This window comes from Anas platyrhynchos, chromosome 5 (assembly GCF_047663525.1).
Source record: "Anas platyrhynchos isolate ZD024472 breed Pekin duck chromosome 5, IASCAAS_PekinDuck_T2T, whole genome shotgun sequence".
Lineage (NCBI taxonomy): Eukaryota > Metazoa > Chordata > Aves > Anseriformes > Anatidae > Anas > Anas platyrhynchos.
In genome coordinates this window covers 15687098-15702017 of record NC_092591.1, presented here as the reverse complement: position 1 = coordinate 15702017, position 14920 = coordinate 15687098, and the positions used below count along the sequence as shown (strand labels likewise).

At 38.7% G+C, this 14920-nt stretch overlaps 1 protein-coding gene across 1 annotated transcript; it reads right to left on the bottom strand.

Moving 5' to 3' along the window:
* Positions 1 to 6364: 6364 nt before the first annotated feature.
* LOC101804095 (alpha-1-antiproteinase) lies at positions 6365 to 13371 on the bottom strand. Its single transcript, XM_005021464.6, has 5 exons — positions 13214 to 13371; positions 9725 to 10387; positions 8560 to 8830; positions 7752 to 7899; positions 6365 to 6941 (listed from the first exon to the last, which is right to left on the bottom strand). The coding sequence occupies exons 2-5, from the start codon at positions 10368 to 10370 to the stop codon at positions 6747 to 6749; spliced, it is 1260 nt and encodes a 419-aa protein (XP_005021521.4). The 5' UTR covers positions 10371 to 10387; positions 13214 to 13371; the 3' UTR covers positions 6365 to 6746.
* Positions 13372 to 14920: the final 1549 nt, after the last annotated feature.

Here is a 14920-nt window from a genome sequence, read left to right as displayed (position 1 = left end):
AGATATTTTTTTCCCTAGCTAAAGATCTCTCATCTCAAACAGGAGCTATTTCAGAACTTTGATTACCCTTAGTACCCTTTTCTAAAGATGTTTCAATTCTCATATATTCTTTTTGTTATTACAGGAGCAGAACTACCTGCTCTAATTGATGTGTAGATGATCCAGATAATTAAACAGTGGCACAATATTCCTATCTGATTTGCTCTTTTTTTTTTTTTCCTCTAATAATTTCTAATATTTAATTTGCCTCCTACCTCATTACAGAACTGAACCGTACATAAACTACTTACCATAACACTGAGGATGTATTCCTGAGTAGCTAGTCAGTTCAAGTATTTACCAATCCTGCATGTAAAACTTAAAAAGAAAATCAAAAATCCCTACTGACACAGCAATAGTAAGCCAGAAATATAGTGCTTTTTCAGGCTTCAAGACATGACAAAATTTGTCATGTCCATTCCTTGATTTTACCAGAAGATGGTGGCACAGGGCTCCATTTCCCATAATCTCCAGAACATGAGGCTCTGTATCTGTGGATGTACCCGCAGAAAACAGGCTTGCAAATTCATAATACAAGCTTGGATTCTTGCAGAGATCTTACCAGTCATAACTGGTTTACTGAAATGAAAACTTTTTACCAGCAGAATTTGCCCCACACACTTTATTATCCTGGTGCAAAGGAACCTTTCTCATGCAGGCAACTTATAGAATGACAATTTCAACAGGGAATAAAAGTTCTCATTTTGGAATGAAGTTGCCTACACAGAGAAACCTCTTGGCATTGCTACTTAAATTTAAATTTAAATAGATGTCTCACGTTATTTAAATTTCTGGTGCAGACATGACTTCAAACAAGAAGTAACCAAATCCTTTATGGAGATATCTTGGAATTACACTTGAAGATTTTTGCTTCCAGAGCCAGGTAGAAATTATTAGGACTAAACTTGTAATCATTTATTATTTAATAGATTAATACTGTCAGCCATAATGAAGAATCAGAAGTTAAAGCAACTAGCTCTGAATAAAAAAATATTCAATTAAATTAAGTTTATGATATGATTCAATTGCTCAATTTTCTTAAACAATTTGACACTGTAAACTTTAGGGATGTTCTGACATATCCATGAGATGGTTTATTGTGACAGTTCTCTTCCCTGTTTCAACAGATGAAAAAGAAAATATGGTGTGTTTGCCTTTAGCTTCCAATGTTCATGTTTTTAGGTTAGTAAAACCCCATTTCCATTAACATGCCACCATAAAACACTTTGGTATTGGGGTTGTACCTACGTGGTACAGCCATGTCATGACCACAGCACCATCTTCTCTACCCTGCCCACCTAGATGTACCTAGGACTGGAGTGTATTTGCCTCTATTCGATGGCTCTTCTGAATCACCCTTGCTAAAACTCTGAGTATGTCAAGACTATGACACACAGCACAATGTCCAGCATTAACACAAGGCAATAACCTCTGTTAGAGGCAGGTGGATCCTGAGATGTCTTAAAATTTCTTCCCTAAGATTTGCCTGAAGGCCAGAGCTCAGACCTGAAAAATAAAAGATTCAGGAACAGGAAAAAAAATCAAATTGCACTGCGTATATTTCTTGAACATGTGAGGTATGGTATGGCTTTTTTACTGGCTAAAGGAAAATCGGTGTGAGCAGCATATCTAAATGAGGTCTAGGCATATGCTCTCTTTTTCATTCATATGCATTTTAAGACTCACTTTTTGTTACATCTTTCGTCACAACCATGTACAGATGTTTTCTCTTGCTCTAAGATTCTTTCCTGGCTGCAATCAAAGTTCTTATGACTACTGCAACAATTAGTGGATTATCTTTTTCTGTGCTCTTTTTCCCTTTCACACATTTTCCTTCAGTGGAGCATCTTCCACCTGGTCCATATTTCCCACATGAGAAAGGATAAGCAATGTAACATCTTTTCCTTAATAAGATTTTTGCACAAGTCAGGCAAAGTCCAGTGTTCATCAGACCTTCCATGAGAGCATCATATTGATGTTAACACAAGTTTTCCAGCCGCAAAGGATATGTTCTTGTTTAGTAAAGTAATAAATCATAAGTATTTTGCTTCCAGATGGCTTATGGAAAAGAAACTGAAAGCAATTGAATATAAGAGAAATAAATAACTCGTTTGTATAAATCAGGTTAATTCACTTGTGATAAATTCATCTCTAGGGGTAGGACTGAACTGAAAAGCTAGTTTCATCATGGAAATTCTCTTTTGCAAGAAGCCAGCAAAGTCATTTGCATCAACATCTGTGCTGATCTGAGTTTGTGCAACTAGGCTATTAATCACAGTCAAGGACATCTACATGAAATGAATGAATTACATTGTTTTCTTTAAAACTGTTAGTCTAAGGAAAGTACAAATTGCATGTTATTTAAAAATGGATTCTCTGTAAAACCTGGGACTGGGAAAATACAAAGGTTTTTTCCAGATCAATCACTGCTGGATAACTTTTTACAGAGAATGGATAATATCACCAAAGCAGTCCCCCTGTGAGTAAGGGCAGAGGTGCACTACAAAACGGACTGCTAGGTGGTTGGATAAAATTTGTAGACATCTCACAGGACCTGGAATTACATAGCCCATGGTGATCTTCATGCTTTTTTTCCCTCTTGAGAATTTGCATCCAATTAAACTCTCACTGCAGAGAATATTTGGAGTTTTCAGTGGAATATTTGCTCACATTTCTCTTGCACATTTTTTTTTCTTTTGGGAAACTTTGGTTTCTCTGTGTTTTGGAGAAAAGACTTCAATGCTGGATTAGGGAGTAACACTGCTATAAGCTTTCTTTATATCTCCAAAAGCTACTAGACTCATGTCAAAGATGAGTTGGGCTGTGAGGCACTGGCTGCCCTATAGCTGCCATACAGGTATGCCTGGTTCTCAGAATCCACAGTCCAAAACTACCCTGCCCAGGAACCATCAAAGTCAACTGATTTTTAAGACCTTAATGATTCTCAGCTTGCTGGTTCAAAACAAAACAAAACAAAACAAAAACGCCTGCTGGTTTTGTTCTACTGAAACAATTAGAATTGGGTTGGCTTGTGTCTGGCCAAATTCCCATTTCCTCAAACCAGTAACAGCAGTTAAGGGCTGAACTGATGATGCAGCTGCAGAAAGAGAGCTGCTATGCCCGTTCAAGGGAGAGCTCTCTGGAGAACAAAGTTAAGCCTCAAACTGCTTAGCTGGGTCAGACTGGATGGGGCCTTGACCAACCTGATCTAGTGGAAGGTGTCCCTGCCCATGGCAGGGAGGTTGGAAATGGATGGTTTTTAAAGGTCTGTTCCAACCCAAGGCATGCTATGATTCTGTGAAGAAATGAAAGTACAAAGTACTTGTAGCATCTGATTAGCAGGGTTTATTGGATCAACTGGTATTTCTGTGATTAGATCATTGCTTTGTGCCTTTTGGCATTGAGTCAGCACCTTTTCTTACTGATGAAAGGTAAAAAATGCATTGGACACATACTGAGTTAGACCTAAAATCACACTGCTCCATGGTTTGTGGCAACATATTTCATAGATCCTGCCATGGGGAAATACAAACAGAGCTTTACTGACAGAAACTATCCCATCAACAAACAGTCCCAGTGGACCATAAACAAGGTCAGGCAGAACAAACTTGCTGTCCCCCACATGGCTCAGAGACTGTCAGGAGAAGCTTGGCTGCTTGGACACAGCTAAGCTGCTTTTCAGAGACTGGTGGGTCCATCTTCCCTTGCCGGGACTCACAACTGAGATAAGCTCTCTTTAGTTAAGTCCTTTTTCTTTGAGCTTCCTGTCAGGAAAGGGTTAATAGACTCACAGCAGATCTTGGACAGTTATTGTAGGGTAAGAGGTTGCATACTCCACCATAAGCTGTACTTGCCCTTCTGCTGCCTGTCATTGAAAGAAGTCAAATGGACAACACTTTATAGGACATAAAGAAATTCCAGGTATCATTCAGGGCTTAGTCTGGGTCCAGCTGTTGCACAGACTGAGGGAAAGTACGTATGAAATTCATCTGTTCCAATTAGATTTATTTTTTTTTTTTTTTTGTAGTGGAAGATTAAAATTACCTACACATGAATGAAAGACTCCATCAAATACCACAGACAAAATAAAGACATGATCTCTAAATGAAAATTTTAGTCTATAAGAATGCCATTTCCTTGTTTACCATAACTATAATTAGATAGCATGAAGAAGATTGTTCCCTATCACCCATTAAGACAGACAAAAGCAGTAAGGCCAAATGATGCAGGGAAGATCAACGTGGTCAGATTTTTCTGGAATTAGGATGAAAGGACCCCTCTCCAGTACTTGACAGAATTGTTTCTGTTCTTAAAGAAGGTCATCAAGACTATGGTGAGTATAACATCAGCCAGGTTTGTTAAGTACCCAGGCTCTGTGGATCTCCACACTGTGAGCTACAGGCATTTTTGTTCCTTCCACATATGGATGGCACATGACTAGTTTGTTACCCGTCCTCCTCATATCCTTCCCTAGCAGGGAGATTTGGGAAAATCCCTCTTCCTGCTCCAGGACCATGTTACTCTTCAAGTTAACCTGCTGTTCTGATTGTGAAACACCTCCACTGGGGGACAACTGTGGTGACACCCCACATGCTGGTAAGATTCCTTCAAAACCCATCATTCAAAGCTTCCTTGTGGGAAGACAGACTTTTGCCAGGGGCAGGCTAGCACCCTATTCCTCTCACTACCGTGTGAAAACTCCCATTGTGGCTTTCCTCCTGTAGCTCCTTGCTTCCATTCTCAAAAGTAAAGGCCTGGGAGGCAGATGGGGCAGGAAGATGGGGCAGGAAGTTGCTACATTTGTTATTTCCTAAAGTCTCTGCTCTGTCCTAGCAACTGTGAGATTTTTCCTAACCTCTTTCCCTTTAGCAATAGGCCCGGAACCTGTTTTTCTGCCACCCTGCTCTGATAAAAATCTCACCATCCTACCTTGTAATCAGTACTGGTGCACCGATTTATCAGGGTGGGATCTTGCTGGAACTGCTCCCAGCTCTTGTTGAGTTCAAACAGCTACCACAAAACAGGCTGCCTCCACCGCAGCAAGTTATCATTGATCTCAACTCTGTAAAAGCCGCTGCTTCACACAGAGGCTGGTATCTCCCGATCCACTGAGTGATGGTATCTTGCCTTGGCAGAAGCAATAGCTCAGGGCTTCCACTGATTTCTCACTGCTTGGAGCAAAGGGACTCCTCTTCCCAGACAAGAAAGCGGTCTCCAAGTCTTCTGAGACAGAAGCATAGCCACCCCACAAACACACACACCCCAAATCCATGCTACAGCCACAGATGGGTCCTAATAAAACAAGTCGGAACAAGTTTGGGGGAATAAGTCTGAGGGCCAGAGTGATGTTAGGGGTCGTGAGTTCTTTGTTGATTTGGGACTTGCATTGTCTTCTCAGTGCTTACAGCACATTGCCAGAACCACGATGGAAATAAGCAATGTACCCATGATGGAAATAAGCAATGTACATTCCAGAACACCATCTTCCAAGGGATGGGCACTAAACCTTGCTTGCAAAACATTTATCCAGGGTCACTGTGCAATGGCATGAATCAAAGGGTGTAGTGCAGTGGGAGAGCAGCTGTCAAAGCAGGAGTCAGCCTCTCCTTGAGACTGCAACTGCACAATAAAGGGTTTGCTATACAAGTCAGCAAGGCTGAGCACCAGGCCCCAGTGCTCCTCTGCAGTAAGAGTGGGAGATCTGCAGATCTGCAATGGCAATAGGGTGCTTATGTGTCTCTTGAAAATAGGTTTTACTCAAGAAAGCACATAAGGAGAAAGTACAAAGAATTGCTGTCTCCACGTGAGAGAATATGAATTCACTTAACAGCATTTAAAACATATTTTACAGACAGACTGCTATGTTAATAAGTAACTGAAAGCTTTTGTTGATTTTAAAAGATTTATAGCAAAATACCAGAGACACTGAAAGTCAGTCTATAAGTGAGAGATTTAAACAATAATGATAATCTTATTCATTAGCCATAGTAGTAATTGATGAAGGATATTGTAGCAGGACAATTCTTTAACACTTCATGTTTAATGTCATTGTCTTTCACTATTTTTACTGACCTTTTGGGCTGCAGAAAGACACTTTTCTGCTAAAGCAGAATGAACCTGTTGTCTCAGAATTTTTCTATTTTTGTCAAAGTTTTTAAAAAGATTTTAGGCCAAGATTTGGCATGTGAGAAAGGAGAACAGGTTAACAACAATGGACTAGGCAGCAAAGATATATGTAAGGGAGAAAGGGCCCTGTAGGGACTGACCCAGGTGAGCACTGATCATCAGCAAGTCCCAGAGTAGGGGTAACAGAATGACAAGAGACTTGTTACCCATTGGGAAAAAGCTTTTATTGAGTAACCCAGAACTTAAAACAGTCTAGGCAAAACTGCTTAGCAGAGATACAAAAACAACAGAACTCTCTTCCAAGGAAAATTTTGAAAATCTATTAATAACTTGAATTACTCAACTGTGAAAATGTTACATTTTTAAACCGTCTGTTTTGTTGTTTTTTGTTTGTTTGTTTGTTTTTGTTTGTTTGTTTGTTTGTTTTTCTTACTAATTTGATAATGAAATTCTACATTTAACTCTGAATATCCCTTAATTATGGAGCAGTTATAAGAGCAATAACCAGCCCACATGTGCAAACATGGCTGCCATTATAAGCCATGCCAAATACATGTCCAGCATGCCCAGTAATTCAGCAATTACTTCTTAGTAGGATCAACAATTTTCCCCATGAAAAGTGTGGTGCTGGTTGCTTTGTCAGAAATCAACATAATGAAAGGCCTGTTGAATTTGATTGTAACTGAAGGACGGAAAACTTTTGTAAGGATTATGGCTGTCGCTCCTGCAGCCTCGGTTCCAGTCTCATCCACTTCCAACAGAGCCTTGTGAATTGCCTGTGGGGAAAAGGAGCAAATGTAGTTGCTATATGTGACAAAAAGAAGGAGGTAAAGATAAACTCTCATTTTATGGAATGTTTAGGAGAAGAAGTGATAAAATCCAGCAAACAAAACTCCTGTATGGTAGATCTCCAACAACTTGCAAGGAGTGTTTTCTATTCCAGGACTAAATGGCCAAAAATAAAAACAGACACACAGCAGATTCGGCCTCACCAGTCCTGAGCAGAGGGGGGATAACAACTTGATAACAAATAACAGAGGGGGGTTTATTTCCTTATATGGTTTAGACTTCCACTAGCAACACTTTCTCTGTTGTTCCAAAGTTTATGAAAGCCTGCTATTTAAATGCTAATTTAGGAGCAGTCTATGTCTTCTCTACAACTTTAGATAGTAGCTTAAGCTGACATGGTGAAATTCTGCTACTGTAAATTAGAAGTTTCCTGGAAACTGAAAATATTTTTTAAAAATAAGGTGTTTATCAACACAAATAACACACATCTCATTTGTAGTTTTCATGATACAACTGCATATAAACTATTGTATTACAGTGCCAAAAAAGCATTCAAATCCTGTCCAACTTTTCCATGCACTTAATATCCAGCCTATTAATTAAAATAATTCAAAGGTGAGACATCAGACCCTCTCTGAAGAAAAACACAATTATTAAGTAAGCCTGTGGACACCATCACAAGTTTTGTTTATAACTTCAGTAAGACAAGGAGGGAAAGCAAGTCATTAAAAACCCCAAATATAATTGATCATAAAAACTAACAACCACCCCAACACTAGCTCTGTCCATCCACTTACTTGTGAAACTTGAAGATCCTGGCTGCCACTAATTCCAGATAGATCAGCATTACTAGAGAATACATCAATAATGCCCATTTCCTTGAACAAACTTTTCACATCATAAGACCCACTAATAGAAATCTTTGGCAAGTGCAGATCTGCTCTTCTGTTGAACAGAGAAAAAACAGCAGTGAAAAAAGCAGTCTTGTTTCAGCCAGCAGGCTGGATAGTATGCAATTCAATTATATTTGTCAGTATTCTTCTGATTGCTAATCTGCTTATTGGCAGCATTTGTATTTGGGCATCCAGAGAGATGCCCAAATCCATCTTCTTGTACATACACTTTTTCAATGGATTTATTTATCCTTAAAGAAACAAACAAAATAACTAACTAAAATCTTCATTGCTACTCTTTCATCCCAGTGTCAAGACATGCATACCCAGAAGGATTTTGTAGTGAGAAGTCTACAAAGAGTAAACAGAGCAGCTGTGGAAAGCCTAAAAGAAGGGTAAAGGAAGATAAAATCTAGGATACAGTGAAGCAAATGAATTAGGTTAGCAACGTGAAAAAAGAGGTATGGTATCCAAAAGGTAGCCAACCAAGTCTTGAGGTAGTTCTTGCAATGTTGTGTCCACCTCCGTCAGGTCAGAAAACCTGTAGTTGCTTATCAATAATGTTTTTCTCTAGCTTATCTTGGGAATCATTTAAAACCCTGCTCTATGAAATCAGTACATGAAATCCAGGAGAAGGATATCTGAAATTAATGCTTTCTCTTAAAAATTATATTGTTTCTGAAATTATAGTAATTCATCTACTTAGATTTACCTGGTTTCAAGTTTGCTATCCCATTTACAAACAGCTTCCTTGGAGAGAGCATCTTCCACTTGTTTCATCTTCCCATCATCAGGCAGAATGAGCAATGCTCGTGCAGTGCCCTGGTAAGGCAGCTCTACCACCTCACAAGATAGATCCTGATCATAATAACTGTTATAGTTGCTGTCACACTGCATCATGTTGACTTTAATGGGTGTATTTGTGTTCACAAAAAAGTCATCCTCATATGTATGTGTAGGATCAAAAGACTTTTCCCAGGCAGCTAGTGGGGGGAAGGAGACAAAGTTTCATTTGAATATATGAAGATCATAAAAATGGCTGATACAAATCAGACCAATTTAAACGTTAGTATGCTGGAGCACTGTTTATGGGAAAGGATTACCAGATCCCTTCAACTTCCTGCATAACACACTATGAAGTGTTTTATCTGTGTGGTGAGTTTAGCTGGAAAGTTTGATGAGGACTAACTGAGAGAGAATCATGTTTCAGTTTTAGCCATATGTTCCCATTACTCTCTTGTGCCTTTTATGTTACCTAAATTCATCTACGTTGATTTTGCCACAGGATCTTGCTATGCCTTTCCTGCACTTCTATTTTCCCGTGTTAGGGGATGCCCCATACCAGATGCAGACTGACTGCCCTCAGTCCAATGAGGAATTCTTCAACAGAATAAAGGATCCTAGCATCCAAGCAGATGATCTGGGCTCCAGATGCACAGACCCTCAAAATGCTAGGTCTCAAGTTTTTACACAGCATATCAAGAAGATATAATTTAATACTGAGGACCCTGGAAGTGCAAGCATGTAATTCCTCCACAAGTTTCATTGGCATAGCATAGAGATTTCTAAAACATCTTTAGTCATTATGTCCCAGACTACTGAGTCTGCATGCTATGAGACATTCCTGTCTGTTAGGGAACCTACCAGACTGGGACTTCTCTGTCCATAACTTTTGGGTAAATTACGCCACAATCAATCAGCAATTCCTAACAATCAGATAGTTTGCTTCTGGCCACATCTAATCTTTATCTCGAAAGTCCTCCACAGATTAGCTCTTTCTTAAGTTGTCACACTGCTAATAAAACATCAAGAGTTTGCTACAATTTCTTTCTTTTGCATCAAAATTATCCATTGTAATATTATGTTATGTGTCTTACCTTTAAAATAAATGTAGTTAACAAGAACCAGTATAGTATTTGGATCAAGGTGACCAATTAATTCGGGTATTTTCCCCTGGGTTTTCTCCTTTACATAATTATTGATTTGTGTCTTAGCTTCTGTCGGTTCATGGAAATTGCTAGTAAAAAATTCTGCATCATAAAACTGTTTGGTATTTTGTAAAAATGTCTCCTGAGGTTCATACCCAATAGCAGTGAAAAGGCCATTTCCTATATTTAAAGTGATGTTAACATCAGTACAGTTCAGTACTGCTAAAACTTTATGAAAACTTTCATGTATATCATTTACATGTGTCTCAGTTGGACTGTCAAAGCCCAGTCCTTCAAAAATCTGAGTCAGGGTGCTGGACTTAGCACCAAGAGCCAGCATGGCAAAGGCAGTGGAGATACTTATAGGAGAAAAGAAAATGTTTTTATCAACTTCTTTTGTTATAGCCTGCTTGTAAAATTTAAATACAAAATCTGCATAGCTGGAGCCTTGGTCTTGACAGTTGTGCTTTAATAAATTCTCTGTTCCATCATGTAGATTTGTGTTATTGACTTCATGGCAAACATCTCTGTGGTGGCATTGTGTTATGGCACAAAGATCAGCAAGGAGTAAACACAGGTACAGGACACACTTCATCCTCTTTTCAGATTATTCTGTCACAAAATAAACAATCATTAGATGAACAGAAGGTAATGATGAGCTTGGCAGTAAGAAATAATGAATAGTTTGTTATGATAAATAGTATGTATGACAACTGTAAATATCTAATGTACATAGAACATTTAAAGTAGCCATGCAAACAATGTCATGTCTCCAATAAATTCAACCAAATTATTAATTAAAACTTCAGACAATCAGATTATAATGTTCCACTGTAACTTCCTTGAAAAAGCAATTCTCTCCCTCTTTGACAAAGAAAATATAAAGTCAAAGTCCACAATAATCCTTATTTCTAATGACATTTGCTTCCCTGGATCATATCGGCTACAGCTAAACCAAAAATTTGCCATAAGGTAAGAAAGGGTGGGGGGTGTCAAAGACACTGTGTATTCCATGGTACCTGCCCAAGTGAAGTTTGGAAAATGTGAGGAATCTCAAGGCAGCTCGCTTCTCACTGAAAGTGGTATAAATTCACTCACTGCCATAGTGCATAGCACACACAGACAAACAGCTGTCATGGACTATCCAGTAGTGGTGGTTTTACACAGCTAGGCAGGTGGGCCTCACCACAGGGAGCCACCTCTGCAGCCCCCCACTACCAAAATCTTGCCACGTAAACTCACTACACCAGTGCACCTGATATTTACAGTCCTGTTTACTTCGTGATTTACTACTTATGTGGCCATCCAATAGCCACAGCTGAAAAGTGATGGATGAAAGCCATTTACATAAACTTCAAGGCAAAATTCAAGGCAAAAGCCTGGAAGCAACCTGTGCCATGGCAGCGTGGCACTCAGAAGTGGGCATAAAGATGTGGGAACCAGAAGGTTTGCATTAGATGATGAGGGACTTGTTTGGAACAAAGAGAGCCCCCATTTTGTGGGCTGCACCAAATGCTTGTAGCGTGTTACATGGTGCAGTGCTCTTCACCATGAGCTAACCTGCTAATACAGCCACAGTTGGATGGAATGTGTGGCTCCCTCTAGAGCGGCAGAAAGGACCTGGGTCCAACAGGAGAAGAGGAGCACAGATCCCATTTGGAAATCAAAGGATGCTCTAGATAAATCCCCTATGGGGGCTTCTTCTTCTAATACTGATAGAGTATGCTTCATACAAGCCTCCTGCCCTCCATAGGAGCTGGAACAAGGCTCTGTGAATTTAATTCCCTGTGGAGACATCTCACATAAACCTGCTTCACAAATGAGCATTCCAGGCAAATGAGATTTTTGCCTTCACAGCTTCTACATAAAAACTTTTCTAGATTTTGTCTATTGGTATATGGTTATTCTTCCATTTTCCAGCAAACACAGCCTGTCTGTATTCTTCTTTTCTGTGAATGTATTTTCACAAGTCTTGATAAGGTGTAGTTCTTTTTGTCTCTTGTTCATTCCTGGATATGAAAGATCATTGCACCTGCTATCTAAATAAAATCTAAGTAGAGTTTCTGCTTTTAGCCCAAATTCCAGGATTCTTGGTCATAAGCCAGCTGATTTATTTCTTTATTTGTATAGTTGTCTCTCGTTTTGTTTGTTTCTTTGTTATGAATATACTAGCCTTGTGATCTCATGTTTGACATGATCTGAGTATGCTGAGTATGTGTGAGAGCAGACAGTAACTGTTGTGACCTTAGTAAGAAGAGGAAGTAAAAAATATTAATGTCCCTAAATTAAAAGATGGAGTCTGACCCTAGATGGAAATATGAATCAATTACTCAAATTTATTTTAAGCAGAATTCTCCCTCTGCCTTCCAGAAAATAATAATAATAATAATCAATCCTTATGTACTCCAGATAAATGAAACAACAAAGTAGTGCAGAGGGTGTTGTAAAAGTATTTGTTGTTTAACATCTCATAGACTATTCTTCTTTAGCCAGTTAAGATATTACACTCTTAAGTGAAGAACAGAATGATTTTCCATGACCAGTTCCCGTGTCCAAACAGAACTTAACCTAAATTTTAAAGACTTTTTGAAGCAAAGAATATGGTTTTCCTGAAGTAAGCTTATGTTAGGCATGGGTCTGTTCTTAACTTCCACTAGTAACAGGTCAGTTCAAAACCTTCTCTTATCATTACAGCTCTCTATAGAAATATTAGAGAAGTACTTCTACCATAAATTGGACAACACTGAAATATTGCCATCAAGCTTTTACTGCACCCTTTTCTCTTTAGAGATGTTAACCACATTAACTTTAATATTTTAAAATTAGAAAATTCCAGCCACCAAATTTTTTTGGTTAATATGTCAAAGCCAAGGTAACCATAAAAGCTTTATTATATCTGAGATATATTTATAGGCAAATTGGAAATTCAGAAATTAACTCTGTGCCAAGCCACAGATCAAATTGTCTGTGAGAATAATAGATGCAATTAAATTTAAATCCATCTACCCCCTACACTCACACCAGTCCTAATTAGAGAGCCTGTCCTTAGCAATTCAATAGTTGTTTTATACATTAAGTCACCAGAAGAGTTTATAAATTGGATGTGGTTGTTCAGTCACTACTGGGATTATATTAATTTTGAGTCATGTTGAAGGCTATTTTCAACCTGAAAGGTGATTTCATCAGTATTCTTCTTTACAAACATCTTTAAAAGTCCACATGACTTCAATGGTTGTTTGATTCAAATTTGAGAATAACCATATTCCACCAGAACAGCAGATCTCACTGGTCCTTGCATATTAATTAATATTTCACATCAACATCCCCACACAACAAATTTACAAGTACAAGAGTGAAATAAACTTAACACGACAATTCCACAGAGCACAAAACGCATCACTTTCAAGTCTCTAAGAAAAGTGCCTCTGCAGTACTTACAAAACCAGAAGCCCTTCAGTGTTCAACTGACCATGCTGTTCTCCACACTGTTACTTATAAAGCTAAATCATCTTCTGCTTAATTTCCACTGTTAAATATTAAACAGACCTGATAAAGCATAGAGACAAACCAAGAAAAAAATAAAGGGGAAATAAAGGGGGGAGGGGGGAGAGAGGCAGGAGGGGTGGGTAGAGCAAACATTGATTAAATAGATTTTCTGAAGATCATTTCTGCTACTCAGCCAATGGAGCTGACAAACTTTGACTTTCTGAATTGCAGCTGTGTCTTTCTGTCTGTTACTTCTGACCATGTAAGGGAGCTTAGTACAAATATTGTGCAATTAGGACCCTACTGGAAACCATGAGTTTGTGCCTGGAACCACTGGTAACAGATGTTAACACTTGGTGCCAACAGGCAGCAAAAGCCCTTGTTGTGCTGGAGAACACACAGAGCTGACAGCCACACGTGGCAGCTTGGCACTCTTCCAAAGTCTGACCAGAGCCAAATTTTCCTTCTGATTCTCAACCTGAACATGGACTCCAAATTACCTGTACCTTCTCAATCTGACTCTAGCTGTATGCCATTGAGAGGACGTATGTTAGATATGTTTCCTTGACAGATTTCCTATTCTGGCTGAGGTGGGCCCTGCATATCTCTGTTCTGTGAGCTTCTGAGTTACTGCTCCAGGAAGATGGTGGGAATACAAGTAGCAAACTGTTACCTTTGCTCCTGCACATGCAGTATGTGCAAACCCACTTCTTGCCCCTCTTGCACAAGCTGAAATTACTGGAATGGGAAAAAGTCATGCTTGTTACTATTCATTTTTTTTCCCAATAAGAATAAAATGCTAGCAGATTAAGCCGACAACGTTATTCCAGCTAGCAACAAAGACCTCGATTGAGCAGTGACATGAAATATGTTTCCCCATTTGTGATGGGTCTTTTTCTCTTATACTTGTTTACTAACATGCGTAATTTTGTCATTATAAACATATATAAACATAGAGACAAGACATAGACAAACCTTGCCTTGACATGCCCCTTCTTTGTTTTCCTCTCTGCCCCCCTCCCCCCCTTTATTTTTTTATGTACTTGTTCCTTCTAAATCTGTAAAAAGTCACAAGCACAGAGATTATTTTACTCATCAAAGCCTAGATAAATGAAAGGTCATAGTGGTCAAGGACAAACTGTGCTACGAAGTGGTTATATGCCTCTTGTTTTCTTTACGTTTGTAAGTATATGTAATTACTGCTTTGTTTATAATGATGTTAGGCTACACTTCAACAAGGCATTTCCCTAGCATTTCATTATGGCAGCAGAAATAAGGTGCAACACCAACTTTAAGCTAAAATGATGAACACATCCATGGGTGCCAGATGTGCCACACACTGCCACGAGCCAAATACAGTCCCATCTTTCTGTTGATCACAATTTGAGCTCTCAAAGTATGTCACGAAACTGTATTTACCACATGCATACTGGTCATTCATCTATCGAACTAGATCTTGCTTCTCTAATAATTATCTTTAACAGGAATTAAAGTCCAGAATACTGGAAAAAAAAATCAAATGTGGTTTATTACTTTTGTTGATTAAGATGATAATCTACCAGTCATTAATTCTACATAACCTAATTCTATGTTATTGCTGGGTACTTCATGTAGATCAGTGTATATTCCATAGTTCATCTCACACTTTGACTTTATGAG

Bases quoted from the DNA above. Each gene is read 5' to 3' on its own strand.
- LOC101804095 (XM_005021464.6), bottom strand. From the start codon at position 10,370: ATGAAGTGTGTCCTGTACCTGTGTTTACTCCTTGCTGATCTTTGTGCC. The intron at 8,831-9,724 runs GTAAGACACATA...TCCCCCCACTAG, and splicing joins TAACTACATTTATTTTAAAG to CTGCCTGGGAAAAGTCTTTT. The intron at 7,900-8,559 runs GTAAATCTAAGT...TCTGTTCAACAG, and splicing joins GATAGCAAACTTGAAACCAG to AAGAGCAGATCTGCACTTGC.